The 20,527-nt window shown below is 38.5% G+C and overlaps 1 protein-coding gene across 7 annotated transcripts in view; it reads left to right on the top strand.

Moving 5' to 3' along the window:
* The window catches only part of Atp8a1 (ATPase phospholipid transporting 8A1), a 218,659-nt gene that overhangs the window by 189,047 nt on the left and 9,085 nt on the right, over window positions 1-20,527 (top strand). For 6 of the 7 annotated variants that reach the window (XM_087187535.1, XM_004849787.4, XM_004849790.4 and 3 more), the window contains 2 exons: window positions 17,809-17,897; window positions 18,635-18,727. In XM_087187535.1, the coding sequence (XP_087043661.1) occupies window positions 17,809-17,897; window positions 18,635-18,727 (182 nt within the window). Of the gene's footprint in view, window positions 1-341; window positions 17,782-17,808; window positions 17,898-18,634; window positions 18,728-20,527 lie in introns of those variants that run through there. The other variant, XM_087187536.1, reaches the window with a different exon arrangement.

Raw genomic sequence — 20,527 nt, 5'->3', positions numbered from 1 at the left:
TTAACTTAAATCTGACTTATCCTTTCATAAACATAGCTGAAGCAATAAAATATGGTTGTCTGGCGCTTGAATCATGTTAGGAATATCCATGTAGAAGATGCTATTTTAAAACTAGACTGTAAATCTACAAGTACATTTTGGATAAGAGGTCTGAGGGAATGGTGACTTTCTGTCTTTGGGACAGTCTATCATTTCTTCTGTTATCTCTAATTCCAAGGAATAAAAGATTAAATGCACTTTTTGAGTTGTCTTAATGACACTGGTTTGGTTCTCATGTTGAAAAAATCAGGGCATGTGACATTTCAGCCTTATCATAGTCCATTTTCAATTCTGTCTTTCAGTTTCTTGTTACCCTGGTAGGAATTGAGTTATTAGGTGTCCATGGGCGAGTGTCAGAAGATCTCCTTTCCTTCAGAAGAGAGTCCAGCAGTAGGAGGGTTTATGATTTCAATTGCAGGAAATTTGACATAAAATGTATAAAAGAAAATGTGGAAAACATTTCGGGATTTCCTGTGACCTCACAGTAACTTGCAAGTCAAGGTAACGTGAGCCGTGTTGCAGTACATTGTTTTACCGCAGCCACAGAAACCTTCCCAGGGTCTCCATGCATTTCTTGCCCCTAAGTACTGCCCAAGTACCTTTCACTTTTGACAGTCTGGTTTATAGATCATTTTCATGAAATTTTATCTGACAGCATCCTGCTTTTTATAAATTAGCAGAATGCAGACACATTTTTTTTTAATTTTGTGGTTAAATTTATTAGAAAGAGGCATTATGTACTGTTACAGCAGAAACAGACACATCAAGGAGCGTGTGCCTTCTCCCACCAAATTCGAAGAAGGCATCTTTGGAAACATACTGTGAAGCCTAGTAAATTTACAACATATATTTTAAGGAGAACAGAGAGAAAGCTGTGAATGCATGTCTCTCTTTCTGAGTCCTTTCTTCTTGAAGGAAAATTACTTATATGTGTGTGTATCTTTCCCTGTGTGTGTGTGTGTATCTGATGACAGCACTTGAAAAAGCTCAATTCCATTCTTTCTACCTGACTTGCTCTGTCTGAACAAAGTCAGTTCTAGCCTGATACCTTTTTCATTAGATATGTCTTTGCCCTCATTTCATCTCATTTCTCAATGTTTATTTTATTTTCAAAATGAATAGCACAAAAGATTTTGAGACCCTGATAGTTTAAACAACTGTGGCCAACAGGTTTGTTGACAAGAACTGAGTTCTTGACCACCTACTCTAGGACAAGTGCGAAGTTTGATTGGCATTTTGCCAACCAAGTATAATTCTACCCTTGCCTGTGGAATTCCCAGTATTACCCAAACACAAAACTTTAATATCGTCTCTCGAGACTTGTGGTGATGCTGTGTTTAACTCAAAGTGAAATGAATGTCAGTACTCCATCGTGCTTTTGTTCACTTCAGAGACTTCATGGAAGTGCTAACAGGAGTTCTGTTTCTTGTTGTTTTATCACTACTGCAACTTTGAATAAAATGTTTAAATAGCAAGTGTTTCATTGAAAATATAAAGAATGAATTAATTTAACTGTAGGCTTTACTAGCTTGTCCAAAATGTAAGTCTGTTTAACTTACTCAAATAAAAGAATAATAGCCTAAGTATATGTAGTACTTTAGGTCTTATAAAGCATTTTGGTGTGTGTGTGTTCTTATGTGTGTATGAACCTCACAACACCTCTAAAATAAGAACATAACAAGAATGTCAGTGAAATGTTCAAAGATAGTTCATATCTGTTTATTGTTTCTTGGGCACTATGGTAATAGATCCAAAAAACGTAGCTATTCTCAATTTTTAATATTTTGTTATAGGTGCAGAGTCAACAACTATATCATAGCCAAAATAATTTCAGGAAAAATGACTACCATTGGGTCAACATTTCTCTAATGTTAAAATTCAGTATTTCAATCAAGAATATAGCCAAATACATATATACATATATGTATATATACATTTTATTTTATTTCTATGCTAACATTTATATCTGTATGTATATAGGTAAAACTGGCTGACCACCTTTTTAAAAGCAATTCATCATAATTAATAATGCAAAATAGGAAGAAAAGGTCCAAAGGGGTAGGGGTAGTGGGAGGGGCAGGGGAAGGGAAAGAAGGGAAAGGAAAAATGATGAGAAATGGAAAAAATGGAAATAAAGTCTTTGTAAATAGGGAAGGGTGGAGGGGATGAAGGGAGGGCTAGGAATGGGGAAAAAAGAAGAACCAAGATGCATCATGTAAAGGTACAAGTTCCCAATGAGAAATGTAATTGTGTTGTATACCTACAATGTACCAATAAAAGAATTTAATTAAAAAAATAATAAAATAAAAGCAATTCATCTTACATAACAAGATATTATTGCAATATATTATCACATATTACTGATAGTAATATACGATTGTAAGTAACAGCAGCATAAGTATAGATAAGCATCTGCTGCTTTGACATGTTTTATATGATCAGCACAATGAAACATGGCCCAGAGTAGCCCCTAGAACTTGAGGTTATTCCAAAGAACCCCCAACATGGTATTTAAGCAACTTTGTCACCACCACTAACAGGATCACAAGTGTCTGATCCAAGGGTTACATATATCCCTCTGATTCCAGTCTTTTCTTGTATTGATTTGAGAGCAGTTTCTTCTAAAACTAAATAATTAACTAATTGTGTGTATAAGTATGTTTTGGTTGCCTACAAGCTTTAATAAGGACCTTCAGGATGGCACAGCATGGAGGTAGAGTAGACAGTTTAGCAGCCCTTTTCTGCCCTGCGCTCGTGCAGAAGGTATTGTGGAAAGTAGGGAACTATGTGGTTTTAAAGGGGCAGTAACTCAGTAGAGGAGGTGTTCAAAAAGACAACCAAGACCTGGGAAGAATCATAGCACAGGTAATTCCTAATGGATATTGAACACAGCACGTACCCCAGGTACTTCTATAAGTACCTTATATGCATTCATTCAACCAATTCAACAATTCTCTATTGGGATTCTTCAGTGGTCCAGACACTGTTGTAGGCACTGTGGACCCAGGACTGAATAAATAGAGAAAACCCCTGCCCTCCTGAAGCTCACTTTTCTAATGGAAGGAGAAAAACCATAGGTAAAATAATTAAGTGAAATATATGAATGGAGATGAATGATATAGAGAAAAGCGCACCAGGCAAGGGTCACTGGGAACCTAATTTTGAATTGTGTTTCCAGTGGAGCCTGGTGGCTTTTACTCATGGTCAGATAAAAAGTCATTGCAGAGGCTTGAGAGAGAAGAGTTGTGATCTGACTCTGTGTTTTGAACCACTGACAAACCAGGTGAGAGGGGGCACCCTGGGCCAAGAGGACAGAAATGCTGAGAAGTGGTCAGCTCCTGAATATGTCTTGAAGGTCAAGCCAATTGGATTTTCTGACAGGTTGGATGTGAGGAGGGAGAAAATAAGCCAAGGCAGACTTCACTGTGTTTGCTGCGATCATCAGGAGGACACAGGAGTCATGAGCTCATTGATCTTCCCAGTGAACTCAGTGCTATAGTACCCATTCTACAGATGAGAAAGCCAAGGCACAGGGAAGTCAAGTCTGACCTCTCATCAATAGAAAGTAGCAGAGAAAAGGTTTGACTTAGATGTCTGGTTCCAGAGAAGCTATGGCTGCTTCTCTGACAGTAGTTATTCAGAAGAATTCATTGTATTTGATCTGCACTGTAGAAGTCTGAAGGGAATCTCACTCCTTGCAGGTATTTTGAGAGGGAAATCTGCTTTCGGTTTTCCTAACAGCACCCCCACTGTGTCAGCCTTTTACTTGTCCATGGGTGTTGTGGTGGCCTTGTTCCTCCTCAGTGTGTCTTAATGCTACATTGACCGGTCCTGAAAGTATGCTCCATCTCCAATGATGTCTCTCCATTTCTTTACTGATTCACTGGGACATGCTGGGGGTCAGGCTCTTCATGGCCCATAATGAGTGCTAAGTGAATATTAAATTAAAATTTTACTTGCTTCTTTCTTTCTCTAAAATTTTACTTCTTTCTTGTTACTTGTTTCTTTGTGATAGGCAAACAAATAAGAAACAGTGGGCCAGAGGTTGCAAAGAGGCAGATTTCTGCTAAGATAAATATATCTTTCCCACATGTAGTGATTTACAAAATGTAAATATTTCCAGCAGGAGAACACAATGCTGGTCTCGTCCCAGTCAGTGACAAGATCTCAGCTACCAGCAACACTGTGGCAGCATCTTATCATTCCAAACATCCAAGGCCACCTCCCAGCTCCTAAGATTGCAATTCTCTTATAGATGTGTTTTTACTGTGTCCTTTTTAGAGGGACATCCAAAGTGTTGAAAGAGTACAAACTATTCTGCGCCAGTTAACAAGCTCCCGAGGTACAAGCTACACAAATCTTATGGGTACAGGTCTCATGCTTCCAAATTCAGCTTGATACAGATGTGCACATGAATCAGGATTTTCTGTTCATTTCCAGTTTGTATTGTTGGTTCATCTTTGCAGCCCCCATTTGAAGATAGAACCAATTCTTGCAATATGTTGGAAGAAAATGCTTATATCCCATGAGGAGACCAAAGGGAACCAGCATTTATTATGTACCCACTGTGTTCTTCAGGCTCTATATGTGATACTAACCATGCCTTGTTTTAGTTAAATCCATGCAAACCTTTATGGTAAATTGTAAAAAGCCAGTGACCCAGAGAATTCAACACAGAATTTTTCTTTTCAAATCAGATTGGTTTCCTCTAACATCCTGAAGAATTCAATACCTTCTCTTCGGGGCTCATTGCAGTTCCTTGCTCCCAGGTGGGAACTCTGTCTTTTCATTTTGCATGCATTCAGTCTACTATTTCTTAGCCTACCCAGGACCCTAATCAGTTTTCCCAAGTTAGCCAAATATAGAAATGCTCCCATCTCTTTTTTAAAATGTACAGACTTTAATTATTCTTTCCAGCATCCACTTCACTCCCACTTAAGGAAATTCCATCTCACTTCATCCTAACCTTTTGCCTCTCCTTGACAGCAGTGTTGGTATAAATAATACCTATCTCATTAAAAAAGAAAGAAGGAAAACTAGGAAACAGAAGACCTAGTCATCCCTCCTCATTAGAGAGTATCTGGTCAGCACTCAGCTAAATCAGGGGCCGTTTCCTGAGGGCTGGTCGCTGTTAGAAGCATTTCTTATGTGTCATTTGTGTAATGTTCACAGCAACCCTGGGTGGCAGCTCCTGTTGTTTCACAGCCACAGAGTGGTGCAATCATTTTCTCAGAGTCACAGAGCCCCTAGGTACCTGAGTTGCAATTTGAACCTAGCCGGCACCCCTCCTACTTACAGCCATGCGCGCTGCTGCCCCTTCCCATCGCCTTTCTTCTCCCCTTTGCTTTCTCTTCCTCAGTGACTTTTCTTCGGCCATGTCCACCTTAAAGGTTTAGTGCCCTTTCAGTGCCAGTGCCATCAATCAGAATACTGTACTCATTGCCATCTGGTTGGTGAAGCAACCTGTTGTCTGCCGTTAATATTTCAATCTGCAGCTGTCCTCTGCTGCCTTTATCATTGATCAGGGTTTCTTTTTGCACCAACAAATAGCTTCTTTTCCCATTACTTCAGCTCATTCTCCATGGCTGAACTTGCCAGAAAGCCAGTCCTCAAATGTCGCGATTGCAGCGAATACTTCACTTCTCTTCCCTCAGCCAGAGCTGGTTGTTCTCAGTTGGTGGGCAGGGTGTTCCCATTTGGAAACATTTGTTCCTAGGGTTTTTCATTGTGTTTCCATCACGGTCACTCTACATCTCTGCCCGTAATAATGACTCAAGTGATAACGATAAACAAGTATCCCAGTCCCACAAATGACTGCAATGCTCAGTCTTACAAAGGAATTAGGACACCAGCAGGAGAAAGTGGATTATACAAAGACAATGAGGGCAGGGAATAAATTATTTAGGAAAAGAAAATAAAGAGAAAACAGTGTGATGAGTCTGGCTGTGACTTTAAATACGTCGCTCTCTTCCTCTCTTCTCACAAATATGGTTGTGATTTAAGAGGAGAACTTTTTGTTTTTCAGACCTGACTTGTATTTTTTCACACCAGTACAACAATTTATGGGGCAAGGGAGGCCCTGGGGAGAAGTGCTATGTTGTACAAACATATGCTGGCCTGCTTTTTCCACTTGTCTAAATGATGGTTCTGAATAATTTTTTTTTGGAATTTCCAGAAGAAAATCTTTAGGACAATTCAATTAGTAAACCAGATTAAAGAGTAAAAGAAGCTGTATCAAGGATCATTTCATATCAGGATTAATACCAGGAGCTCAGTATGGGCAGAAGTTTTAAACGCATTGTGGCGTCACAGGCGAACACAGTAAAGTCCTCCCAAGCGCCATCTGTTTCTGCTCTCCTGGCCACAGGGATCTATAAAACTACTGGAGGAAATTGAAGTTAAGGAACAAGCATGTGTTTTACAGAATTTCAGATCTCTTGATTGAGATTTGTAAAGTCTCTCTAAAAAACAATAAAAATCTTTGTTGGGCCCTTTGGTGTCGCCCCTGTAGGAAAGGTATTAATCAACTATAGTGGTGATATGATTTTCCTAAATTGCGCAGTTGTTGCCTATTTTATTCAACATCATAAATCTCTTTTCATATGAGGAATTTCCTGGTTAAGAGTCCTTATTCGTCTATGAGCTCTTAATGGCCTCAATAGCATGTGATAATTTATTGGTCATAAGACCAGCTCCTGTTGATGGGATGGAGCAAGGTTAGGATGCAGCAGTTTCATCCTCCATTACTGCGTTGAGCCAAGTAGCCTGGAAGGAACAGCTACCCTGAACTCTGTCAGAGATGTTCTTCAGTGAACCAATAATCGTGAGCCCATCCTGTAAAACGTGCCACTGATCACAGTCCTCCTCCCCCTGACAACAAGGGGCCAGGCAGACCTTCACAGTTCTCATGGTAGCTGGCTGATTGCCACTTCTGAGCCCATTTTACTAAGTATGTTTAGAAATGAGAGACAAGATGTGCCTGTGACAAAAGTACTGCAGTATTAATGACATTTGTACACTTTAGAGTTCTCTTTAGAGTCATTACAAGATCTGGTATTGCTTTTTGTAGCCACTACATTTTTTTCCTACAACTTACAGCAGATGTGTTTTGAGGTGTCTAACATGTGCCAGGCTCTGTGTTTGGCACTGGAGGCCGCAAAGATGAACAGAGTTGGTCCTCACCCCTAGGCATCTCTCTGCTGGTGATGGGGCATGAATGTCACAGATGTAAGAGGAGCTGTAGTGTACCCAGATACCACAGGGGAGAGCGAGGCAGGAGAGCTGAGTGAAGCCTGCTTGTTGTCAGAGCTGCAGCTGTTCTCCTCTAAAGCCAGTTCATTCTCACATTTGTGCATTCCATAATGAGCATTGGGGGCTTAATCCATGCCAACCACTGCTCCAAGGTAGCAAGCTAATTCTACAGCATCCCCATCTTAGTGAAGAGTGAGGAGACCAGGGGATGGGAGCGAAAAACAAGTCACTAAAGTTAACAAATGACTGAAGGATGAATGGGTACAGATGACTTTACAAAGTAATAGGTGGTGGGAAGAAAACAGGGTGATGTGACGGGATAGGAAGGTTTTCGTAAGGCTGGCACAGTTCTGCCGAAACTCAGATGATCCCAGGGACCTGTCAAGTGAAGAAAACCATTCAGGCTCCAGGAGCAGCAGGCACCTGTGCAACAGCCCCTCTGTTCAAAGAAAATGCCCATGTGATTGGAGAGCCAGCTGGAAAGCACTGTGAGGTGGGGTCAGCGTGGTGGGCAGAGGGCAGATCCCCCACTAGGCCCAGTGTCCTTGTTTATGAGGCTGCTGCAGTTATATCTGATTGTACTCCTGGGAGTCTGTCAGGAATACTCACAAAAGAACCTATGAATGTCATGATGTCATCTGTTTCAGTAAAGCTTGTTAATGGACATAGTTCTTGCACTCTATAGTATTAGAAAGGTACAGGAATCATCAGAATGGTCTGCTTTGTTCTACATTATCACTAAAGCTCCCTTGCATATGGTGTTAGTCAGCTTTCTGTCACCATGACAAAATGCCCAAGGCAATTAAGTTATGAAAAGAAAAGGTTTATTATATGGCTCACAGTTTTCGAGGTTCTCACCCATGCTGAGTGCTATTGCTTTGGGTCTGTGATGAGGAAGCTCATCGTGGCAGAGCAGAACTACACACACCAAAAACTAGGGAGCAAAAAAGAAAAAGGGGTCAATGTGGGTCCCACAGTCCCCGTTGAGGGCCGACCTCTGATGACCTAAGGACCCCCCCGCCACCCAGGCCCCAGCTCTTAAAGCCTCCACCTCCTCTCAGTGGTACTGTCCTGAGGGTCAGACTGTCAGCACAAGGCCTTTGGGGAACATTCAGAACCTAACTGTAGTACTTGTGTCACCCAAAGCCAGTAATTCTGTGGCATTCTTTTTGTGTCTTTTTAAAGATAACTGTGGATTAAACAAGATAAACTTATTTTTCTCCCGTGTACAAGAAGGGAGGAAGCAAGCATTCCAAGACAGGTGAGACAGCTGCACGGTCATCAGAGACCTAGATTCTTCTTACTACACTTCTTCATAGTCTAAAATGGCTGCCTAAGCCCAAGCCATTTTACTACCATTCTAGCCAGCAAGTGAGTAGAAGGGTTATGCTTTCTTATTATGGCTCTTCCTGGCCATCTCCACTACATTTCCACTTAGATCTCATTGGCCAAAAGCTAATCATTTGATCGCAGGTAGTTAGAGCAGGACAGCCAGAGGAATGTAGGCTTTGAGCTGACAGACAGGATGTCAGGCCAAGAGCCAAAGTGGTTGCATCTAAAAAAGACAAGGAAAGGGGTAGATTGGGGAATAACTAGAATTGTCAGCTATGGAAGGCAGTAGTTTTTCTAGATAAGGCATAGCAAATTTTATGTTTCTATAGATAGCTAAGCACATTTTGAAGTTTTTGAGTTTTAAAAAAATTATTTGCTAAAGCCTTGAAATATAGGTCATATATTTTGCATAGTAAGTTGATAGTAATCAAACAATTGAGGCTCTATGGAATGGTTCTCAAAAAGATAAAAAAGATAAGAATATAGAACCATTACAAAATTATAAAAACCTATAAAAATGATGTAACAAGTAAAAACATTAAGCACTGAGATAATGTACCCTTTCTGAACAACTTATTCAGTAACATCACATTTTAAAGTTGTGTTTTTCATAGTAAAAATATTTTGTTAGTAATTCTGTCCTCATTTTTGTTGCTTTTAAGTTCTCTTACATACCACAATGAAAAACATTAAAATAAAACAAAACAACAAATTCTGTTCTTAATTATTTTTACTATTCTTGGAACTATATTCCTAGAAAATGATGTCTCGGAACCACACATTTCCTAACATTCTTGATGCATTTTTAGAAAGACCATTTTCTTTTACATGCTGTTCTCAGTATATATGTGTATATATAGCCAATTTTACTTTGGGGGACAAAAATTAACTTCTGATTGATCCGGGTTCCAACTGGTTCCTTTGTCTTCTGAACATCTCTCTTAGTCGTTTAGTTTTTTGACGTTTTCTTTGCCATATGATGGAGATACAAAGATTGCTTCTTGCATCATGTGGTAGCATGAACATCGGTTCAAATCCCACAGGGCCATCGCCCCTCTGCTTCCTCTCGCCATCCCCAGAAAACTTCCACAGGAAAGAAAATCAGAAACACTGTGCACTGGCACCTAATTTGCATATTTTGTATGGTTTTAGCTGTTTGTTTGGGATAACCCCAGCCAAGGGTTTTCTTTGTCTGAGTAATTAAGAGCTGCTGGAAATAATTGCAAACATATTGGGGTTTATCCGAAACACTCTTCTCCTTAGTCATTTTCTGGGTGTTCTGCACTGTCTATTTTTATGGAGAAAGTAATAATTTATCTTATATAAGAGCCCAGTGCAGTTCATCTGAGATTTATGGGATGCCTGTGTGGCAGGGCCTATACTAGATGTCAGGGAATCAAGTTTAAGAAAAGGGTAAAAGAGTTGATGTTGTATGGAGTAAACCAACATTAGACTAGAATGTACGAAGCTAATCATGATCAGAATATGAGAGGGCTATGAGAGGAGAGAACACTGGACCCCAAGCTACTGTCTAAAGCCTGCTTAGTACTGCTGTTACATAAAGGTGTCCAGAAAAGCAAGTGTAGAAAGGGCCTCCCAAGGGGAGTATGGCCCACGCAGAGAGCAGGTTGGTGCTGCCAAGGAAGAGAGTGGTGAGACCTTGGACTGCTAAGGCCAGATATCAAAAATTTATGTGGATGTCATCAGCATCATTCCTTTAAGCCATGGTTTTGGACAGCTTTTCTTTATGGAATACACTGTGTTCTAGAGAGTACCAGAAGCTGTAGCATAAAGATTTGCAGCAGAAGAAGTGATAGATTAATGTTAGTGAGAAGTCAATAAGTCACAAAAAATTAATGATATTTGGATGTGAATATGTATAATATACAAGATATGATCAAAATACAGTGAATGTTTAATTTCATTACATTTATTACAGTAAATGACTCATTGCCATTAATATCCCTCAAAATACTCCCTCTTGATGCATACACTTATCCCATCATTCTTGCTGCTTCTTGAAGCAGTTCTGGAAGACCTGTTTCTTGAGGGTCTTTAGTTAGGCTGTTGTGGCTGCCTTGATGTCCTGAATTGATTCAAAATGTTTACCTTTCATGGTTATTTTGACTTTGGGGAAAAGCCAAAATTTACACAGTGCCAGATTCAGTGAATGTGGTAGATTAGGACCTTAATGTTTTCACAAGACTGCCTTTCTGCAACAGCATTCACTGGTTTTTAATCACACCTCAGAAAAATACTCATGAAAGAGGACTTCCAGAACTGCTTCAGAAAGCAAGAACGATGCGGTGTGCTCAAAGTGAGGGGGACTGATGGTGATGTGTCTTTTACTGTAATATTCTTTTTAATTTAAATAATCGCCATATATTTTGATCACCCCTTGTAATTTAAAAACTTGCAAGAATTCTTTTCAGTTAAAATAAGAGACATTGAAACATTCCAGCAGTAGACACCAGAATATAGAGCTGGTGTTTGCATTCTTTTGTCTTTAGGATTTCTCAGAAGAAAGTTTTCAGCCAGACTACCCAAGATCTACAGCCACTAAAGGATTTCGGTGAGGTTCATCTCTTAGCCACAGTTCATATGAACTTCATATTTGTCTCTGGTTAAAGTTTGAGGTGGCAGATTCTCTACTTACTGCCAACCCAATGATGTTTTTTTACCATCAAGTTTAACTCCATGTCCACATACTATGATGAATTCAGACACAGAGGATTGGACTCTGCGAAAGGGTCATACTTTGGTGTTTCACAAGCCTGGAGCACTAAGCCACCTTCAGAAATGTTTGCACATTTAAATTCAAATAACAGAGCTTCTTGGTGTCTGAAAGCAGAGTTGATTTTGATGAGCTGATGTGAATTTCCTGTGTGTCTTTGCTAGCATTGCCACAGGCACATTAACCTTCTATTTATATAAAATGTAGATTTTGCCATAAAATATAGATGCTAAAGTTGTGGGTTTTAATTTTCAAGATACAGTGTTATTTTTGTGTCTTGCTTTTAATAACCCAAATCTTTTCAGTCCACTGAGATTGAGTGGCTGAGAAAGGAACTTGAAAAGACCTTGTGGTTGACCAAGCTTGGATGGGGTGGAGCTGAAATTAGAATACAGCAACAGGGTCTGCCCCTTCCAGAGAAATACCCATAGAGCATAGGCAAAGAATGGAGGAGTTACAGCATGGAGGAGAGGGAAAAAGCACAGTTTAGTTGGAAAGATCTAGAAAGCTCACATGAAAAGGAGTAATACCTAAAAATTTCAAGTTAAGCACTGCAGGTTTTGAAGCACTGTTGTTTGGTTTGTAATGATGATTTCATGAAGATGTTTCCTGAGACCAGAAGGCTTAATGGTGACACAGGAGAAAAGAATGGTGAAGTGATTCATAGCGTAGTAGATGGTTTTGAAAGAGAGAGACGAATGGGAGTTGTGGTTGAGGATCAGCACATCATAGTCCAAACCTTCTCTGAGGAATTGTTCTACCAGGACGTGTCTAAGGGGCCACAGCCAGAAAGAACAGTTAGCTTCATGGAACTGACTTGGTCACTGTGTAACCAAATCCTAAGAAACACATAAAGGACTTGCTTTTGGAGTTCTCTCTAACTTGTTAAACTCCTTGAAAAAGCCCTAAATCCTCAAAGATAAAAATAACCCTTTTATATAGACAAAAATGAAAAGTCTTATTCAGAGCACCAACAAGGAGAAACCTTAGCCAGACATGTGTTCAGTTAATGGAGAGAAAACTAGAAAATGTGACAAAAATGAGAGAAATACAAAAAATGAGTTGAGTAAATGAACATACCATTCTCTGAATAGGGGCATCAGTACTAAATTGTCAGTTCTTCCATTAGTAAGCCATTTGGGAGGAAAATTTTTTTTAAAAATACATCTTCTCATGATTGTAATCTAGCCTAGAAAAACAGTTCTCAAGGCAGAAAAAAGAGTGGCTGAAACTAGTGGCTTTATAATAAATATTTTGAATGTTTTTCATATGGGTGAAAATTTATATTTGCTGTTTTAAAAATAAAATGCATACCTAGAACATCTCAGTAATATAACTTAGAGTCATTGAATAAATGTCAAAAATAGAAGAAAAGGAGAGAGAAAACAGCAGCCCCGTTACACAAAGAAAATTGGTGATAACATTAGTCCTATCTTCTCCTGTTCTTAACTTGTAAACTTCTCTTTGATTGAATAATGTATTCTTTCAACATATATACATCAGGACACTGTTCTAGTTGCTAGAGATACAGCACCAAATCATCATCTGGCTTTGTAAATGATTGTTATGTGTCCTCAAGAATAAAGTTTAGGGGAAGTAGAAGGGGAAAGACCACATACAAACCTACTGCAGCGATCCAGATGGGATGGAGGTGGCATAGGCCTGAGGGGATCAGAGTCTGGTTGTGGGTGGGATGGGGAATTAAACATCACCACCGTACATCTCCACATTCGTCTCATTTTCCCCACTTGACACCCCACACCCATCAAATTAAATCTCCATTTTCCCTCTCCCTACCCCATAGCAACTGGCATTCTACTCTCTGTCTTTGAATTTGGCTCTTCTAGATACTGTCCACAAGTGGAGTCATGCAGTATTTGTCCTCTTTCACTTAGCTTATTTCACTTAGCATAATGTCCCCAAAGTTTGTCTATGTTGAGGCACCATCAGATTTTCTCCCTTTTGAATGCTCAGTGCTATTTTAGTGTATGCACTTATCACATTGTAGCTTTCCCTTCATCTGCTGATATTGTTTCTACCTTTGGGCTGTTGTAAATAGCGTGTCTGTGGACGTTGAGGTGTGGATTTTTTTAAGTGCAGGCAATAAGATTTGCAATTAGATTGAATCCACAGTTTGTGAGAAACAAGAATGACCCCCCCCCTTTTTGGCCAGAGCAGCTGGAGGATAAAATTTACATTTGCCAGGATGAGGAAGACTTGAGATTTTTATATTCTGCTTCTTTTTATTTCACATGACAAAATATTCATGTTGAATAGTCAACAAAGTATCTTCATTGATACTGGCATAAGACCTTTCTTCTCTTCTCCCCAATTCTACATCTCCTCCCCACTCCTTCCCTGCAAAAAAGCTATATTTTAAGCATTATACTTTCTTTGGACTTATTAAACTATTTTTAATTCAGACCTTGCAAGGCTTAATTTTCTTAACTTTTAATGTATGTCACTCAGCATTTTTTTTTTTTTTTAAGAAAAGACAACCTGAATTTTAAAAAGATGGCTGGGGAGCTAGATTAATCTCTCCGAAACACATAAACATCTGAAAATCCTCCCAGGAAAGCTTCATGTGAGAACACAAGAAAACCAAGCAAACAGTAACCATCACTTCTCCAGAGCAGAGTCCCAGGTCTCTAGTGTTTTGACCTAATCTCTCCAAACACTGGATTGTGAGAACTTTTTTATCCAGCAAGTATTTACTGAACATCTGCTTCATGGTGAAGCACTTGGGTTCTGAAAATTAACCCAAACAGGCTATTTTTATGAGCTGATATCAACGTACGACTTAATGTATTAATACCACTTATTTTCTCAGTTTCTTGTTTATCATTTACTTTTAAAGTTATGCTCTTTTGGACATGTAAAAGTTTTACATTTTTGTGAGTCAGTTCTTTTTTGTATTATTTTAAAGTGTAGAAATATAAAGCTTTTTTTAGACACTCAATAATCACTTTTTGATTTATTGTCATTGCTACTAACATAAACTCTTAATGCCTTTCAGATTTAGATTAATTTATTTTATTGCACTCCCTGCTCCCACAAAAAAAAAGGTTTTATAGCACAATTTTCTGAATATTTTCCCTTTCCCAGTTGATATTATACCTGTGAGGTTGTTAATTTCTATGAAAATAATTTTCTTTTCTTAAATTAGCAAATTGAAATGGCATTGGCCTATATTTCAGTATTACATTTCAGAATACTAGATTATACAAGCACATGTGATGATATTTTGAGAAAACCATGCAATTTTTAAACTGACATACTTAATTTGATATTGTGATTAAAAATATCCTTCGTGAAGCTCATGGGACAGATCACTAGAGAGAAAAAAGAGTTGAGTGTTTATGAAACTTAAAGTGAAGAAAATATGTAATAAGGTTAATAATGACTGAGGCCACATTATAAATATTGGGTTTAATTCTTGCAGTCTACAGCTGAAGAAACTGAGGCTGGAGGCTGAGAAGTTGTTTGCCCGTAGTCTGACAGCGGGGATGGGCAGAGCCAGGGACACTTCCAAGGCTGTCACCTGACTTGCTCCAGTTGGTGTCCAAGGATGTAATGTTAGGTTTTCCAGAGGCCTTCTTTTTTCATTTTTAGAAAGAATCTGTACATTATCCAAGAAGTCACAGCCTCTCTCTAAAGTCAGTAGAGCAAAAGTAGAGGTAGACAAGAACTGCATCCCTAAAGGTGGCAGGTGACAAGTTTGAACTCTCCTATAAGCCTGAACTTGCGCGCAGTGAAAGTGAAGAAATGTTCCTCTCTGGCTAGAAATGTAGGTACCAGTGCCAGCGGATCACCCCATGCTGGTCAGAAGGTAAAGCCCCTCTTATCTGTACACATCCCTGGGTTTGGCCAAATGCACAATAAGCTCAGATTTTCTCAAACATTCTTTCTCTGCAAGTTCAAATGGAAATTTCAGAACAATTCTTCTACTACAATTGCATTTTCAGTCGGTGCTGGTTTATGTTCGAAGCCCTTGTGGTCCGAGAGTCCTCAGCAGAAACAAGCAGTTGCTTGTTTCCTATGCAGGGCCCATGCCCTCCAGTTTACCAGTTTTGTAGCAACTCGGCTGATCCCTTCTCAAGCCCCCGGGAGCCACTTTTGTAGCAGATTCCATTTGGTTTCACAGGGCCTTGAGGAGGGGCGGGGGGCCACTTGGCACAGCCCACCCATCTCCTGAGTTCAGGGCAATTTGCAAACTGCTCTCAGAGGGAGCCCCGAATCTAGCCCCAAACAGGCTGCTCCTGTTACCACCATTGTCTGATGCTAGTTCGCCTTTTCCCAGCTGACCTGCCTGCAAGTGGAGAGATGTGAAAAGTTAAAGACAAAACTGGTTTCTACAGAGCGAAGGGAGCTTTCTTGTACAGAAAGGAAGGAAATACCTCTGTGGGATTTTATTTTTTTCCCCCTCTTCATCCAAAAAATACAAAGAGACTCTGTCTTAAATGCGAATGCCGGCTTTAAATCTTTTAGGTTTGGATTAACTCTGCAAAAGAAAAAAAAAATCTGACAGGCTTTCAGATATGACGCAGAAAAACTTTTCTCCTCTCAATTCATGTTGTTCATTTGTAAAGCCCAAGGCTGGTGGACTGAATAGTGGGGGCCAATTGCCCCTCCACTCATAGTTAGCATCACAATGGTCAGAATTAGCAGCCTCAGTCTCTCCTCCACTTTTCCCTTTTCCTCCAGCGGACATTTAATTCAAGGTGGTGAAGGCAAGAATAATTCTTTCTTCTCCTGCCCCCCACATTAAAATATATTAAAAGTAAGCGAAGTAAACATGGTATTTTTGGTTACATCCTTTAGACTCTTACCTTACCTTTTACCCACAGAAGGAAAAAGAAATGTAGTGTTTTACAGTTGTTACAGGTCCTAGAAAGCTTTCTTCAATCTAAACAAAACCCCCTGAATTGATAGACATTTCCTATTACATAGTTATTGTTGGTTTTCACCATTGAGGATGTCGGCAAACATGTCCAAGATCATGTTTTGCGTATTAAATAAAGTGACTTTTATGTGAATTTTTTTACCTTGTTCGTATCTAGAATATGAGTGCTAGTCTGTGCAACCCATGTGGCAAATTTTATTTTCTTTCACTTTTTGTAATGGCATGTTTTTACTTTAAATGTATTTGGAGCTGTTCAATGTTCTATAGCCAAAAACTCTTAGCGTCCTAGAACCAATGATTCGTATCCACAAGCCCATGTTAATATATAGGAAAAGTTAAGCAGCTCCTGGTCCTCAGTTGAATGAGAGTCAAAGTGAATGGATAATCTAAAACATAATTTTAGATTAGTTATCTTTAAATTTGAAAGAAGATTGATATCAGGACTCCTTCTGTGCAATTGTGAAACTGCCTAGAAAAATTAAGCTCTGGGTCATTTTTAATTCCTAAACCATGTTTGAGCAAATAAAGAAAAGAGGTTTCCTATATGAAAAAGGTTGTAAATGATCATGTATTAGATGGGTAAGTTTTAGTGGAAATAATAATAATACATTTTATGGACTTAAATAGATCTTGCAAATTTACTCTTGATAAACAATATACTCAAAGAAATGAAACCAAAACATTTCCTTTGCTTTTTTTTACAACACTATTCCTTTTAAGTTCTGTGTAATCTAATTATAAAGGTTATTTGTTATAATTGCAAACAATAGAATTTTTTACTTTTTTAATCATAGAAATATTGTCTTTGTGACCTGAAAGACTCTGATATGACAATTTGAGATAGATATTCAATTACTCCTTTATTATTAATAATGGAATTGTTAAAGTTAGTTTTAATACACTTTTACCTCGGTTTTACATAGTACATATTTGATATGAGTGTAGCAATAACAGGTTTGCATAGAAATAAGTTATATAAATCATTGAGCAAATATTAAAATTATTCCTAACTGGTAGTCAAAAATAATCAAATTGTTATTTTCAGAAATACCTTAACTATGCCATAATCATGATTTGTCTGGGTGATTTTTTTAATATCCTGAAATGTTATACAAAAGTAATTTTCATTTGCCAGAATTAGTAAATTTAGTTCCTAACTGGGATTTATTTTATATGTTATAGTATTATAATTTAAACCAGAGTATATTTTAAGTTTGCTCTAAAACATTGATATTCTGTTTTAAAAGATCAAGTTTATTACTCCATATATTGGCCACTATCCTAAAAATTTCATGTAAAAATACGAAGACTTGGTACATGATAAGAAAGAAAACTTTGCTCTATTAGCTACTTGAAGGAAAAAAAAATAGATATAACAAATGCATATTTTAACACATTTCAATTTAAATTCCAAATATTTTTCAAGTTTGCATTTAGAGCTACAGAATGACGTTCTTAAAATAATTTTATTTAAATCATGTACAAACAAAACATGAATGATGTCTTTCTTGGTGTTTCAAGTAATTTTGTTGCTGATGATTTTACACAGGCAGCCATGTTGTTCAGTTCAGGAGTCTTTTGGACGGGTTTGTTGTTTATCCCTGTGGCGTCTCTGCTGCTGGACGTGGTGTACAAAGTGTGAGTATGCAATGCTGAGTTATACTCACAGAAATACTGATGCACATTAATCCTCAAATTTCTCCAGTTGTGACATCAACTCAAACTTGTAGAGTTTGCAGAATAGGAATTGATAATGTTATTAAATAAAGAAAGAAGAAAGGCATGATTTAGGAACTAAGAAACTAAATTAGTTTAAAAGACCAAATGAAAAATAAAGCAGGTACTTTTAGTTCACCTCAGAGAGAAGTATGTTCATTGCACTGGAGAAAATTAAGTGAAGGAGTATTATTTTTAGAAATCAGCCCCCAAACTCAACGAAGTTAAAAGAAAAAAATTCTATCATCTCAAACACATATAGTTTAATAGTATTCAAAAGAAAGTTTTTGCTGGCCTGATTTTAAACATATATAGCATATAGAATGGAAGAAACAAAACCATTACACATTTTTCTCAAGGGTTCTAAGTTTTAAAATGTGATCTCTTCCTACAAAAAAAGGTATCATTAAAGTTAATTACATGATGTTTGGTTAATACCTAGGAGAGTTTTATTATTATAAACCTCAACCACTTATTTTGAGACTTATACCTATAATTGTATTAATGCACAAAATTACAATAGTTTTTTTAGATTCTGTTGAAAAACTGCTTCTATTCTGGGTACTATTGTGCTTACCAGCATCAACAGCCTGCTAACAAAGCAGGCATCTAGTTTTGTAAAGTCTTCACACAAGTACTCCTATCCTTCTTTTCCACAGTATCAAGAGGACTGCTTTTAAAACATTAGTAGATGAAGTTCAGGAGCTTGAGGCAAAATCTCAAGACCCAGGAGCAGTTGTGCTTGGGAAAAGGTAAACTACATATTGTACATTATATATGATCTTTTCAAAGTGAACTTTAATTTACATTTATTTTTTACTAGTGGTTAGAAATCAGCCGTAAAACTTTTATTTATCATCTAACATGGAGCTCTCAGTGTTACTGACAGATTTTGGAATCAGAGAGGTGGGGATTCATATTAAAGCTATCAGTTACTAACCTGTGTGTGGCCATAGCCAAGTTGCTTGTTGCTACTGAGCCTTAATTTTCTCATCAATAAATTAGAGGCAGTAACACCTCTCTAAAATGCTGTGAGAATTGAAGAATACCGTAAAGCATGTAACAATGCCTAGTGCTTAATAACCATTAAATAAGTGGTAGTTACAAATAATTATTAAAATGAAAGGGAAGGAAAAGGCTTTTAGCTGGAAATAGTATCAATTATAATAATGTTGATAACATAGTACGTAGGGCTGGGGATTTAGCTCAGTGGCACTGCACCTGCCTCACAACACAAGGTCCTGAGTTCGATCCCTGGTACTGAACCAAAAAGGGTGGCGGGGGAGGGGGTAACTAAATGCTGTTATCTCAAATGATAATGTAATATGTAATCAAAAATCATAGTGTGACATAGGAAAAACTGCCCAGTAACTGCATTTGTGGTCAGTGTTATTTGGAACCAACTTATGTGTCATCTATGAAAGAAGTTAGGTCTTTCAAGTTTTCCTCAGCCCTCCCCCAAAAAAAGCAATTAGAAAATTAATTAAATTCACTCAATTCACAAAGCATTATTAAAAAGAAAATAAGTTGAAAGCAATTATAATAAAGCACAATTATAAAGAGAGCCTTAGGAATTGGGATTTTTTTTTTCTCTTTCATCATACAAAAGTTGGCTAAGGTTTGTCAGAACCGTAGGAAATGTTTCACCCTGGGATTTGTCACCTCAACCATATTTCAGTGTCTTTTTCTTGGTTTGACCCAGTGGAACAGGTGTCAGACTAAGACTCAGGTTAAGGCCTTGGCCCTCTGCTCTCACTGCCTTGCGTTAGGCACCACTGTGTGCCTCTCTCTTGAACATACAATGCTGGCATTTGTTGAGCACTCACTACCTGCCAGGTGCTTCACTTGCAGGTGACTGTCTTACTGAACTTTGTTACAACCCTATGTAGAGGGATCATCCACATTTTTTCCAGATGAGGAAACAGACACTTAGGTTATTAGTGACAGAGGGGGGCCTTGAGTCCATGCCAGTTGATTCCAGAGTTCCTGCTCTGAACCATTCACTATTCTACCTCTTTTCACTAATTTTTCAAGAACATAGTATAGTAGCAAAAACAGTCCACCAGTAAACTGAGAAAGCATTTAACCCCTGAGGGATTGAGGGTATTTTTGTGGTGTTGGAGATGGAACCCAGGGCTTCATGCATGCAAGTGCTCTACCCCTCAGCAAAACCCAGCCCTTTTTATATTTTATTTTGAGGCAGGTCTCACTAAGTTGCCCAGTTTGGCTTTGAACTTGTGACCTTCCTGCCTCAGCCTTCCAAATAGCAAGAATTGTAAACAGGCACTACCTCTCCCAGGACAATACTTAAGTCGGTACCCTTGTGTTTAACTGAGAACAGTGATACTTATTTCAGGGTTGCAGGTATTCTCCTCCCTCCACCTTCCCCTTCATCTAAAAATCTGCATCACAAGGTTCATTGTACAAAAGCACCCATTCTGTGGTCTAGCACTGATAGTGCCCTTGTGAATGTTTTCTCTCCCTCCCTGCCTCCCTCCCTCTCTCTGAGTCAGTCTCTCTCTCTCTCTCCCTCTCCCTCCCTCTCTCCCTCG

The sequence above is a fragment of the Heterocephalus glaber genome, unplaced genomic scaffold (genome assembly GCF_053883595.1).
Source record: "Heterocephalus glaber isolate CG9 unplaced genomic scaffold, H.glaber_assembly_v1.0 deba00001509, whole genome shotgun sequence".
NCBI lineage: Eukaryota > Metazoa > Chordata > Mammalia > Rodentia > Bathyergidae > Heterocephalus > Heterocephalus glaber.
Note: the sequence above shows the minus strand (reverse complement) of the source record. Positions and strands in the feature narration are given on the sequence as shown.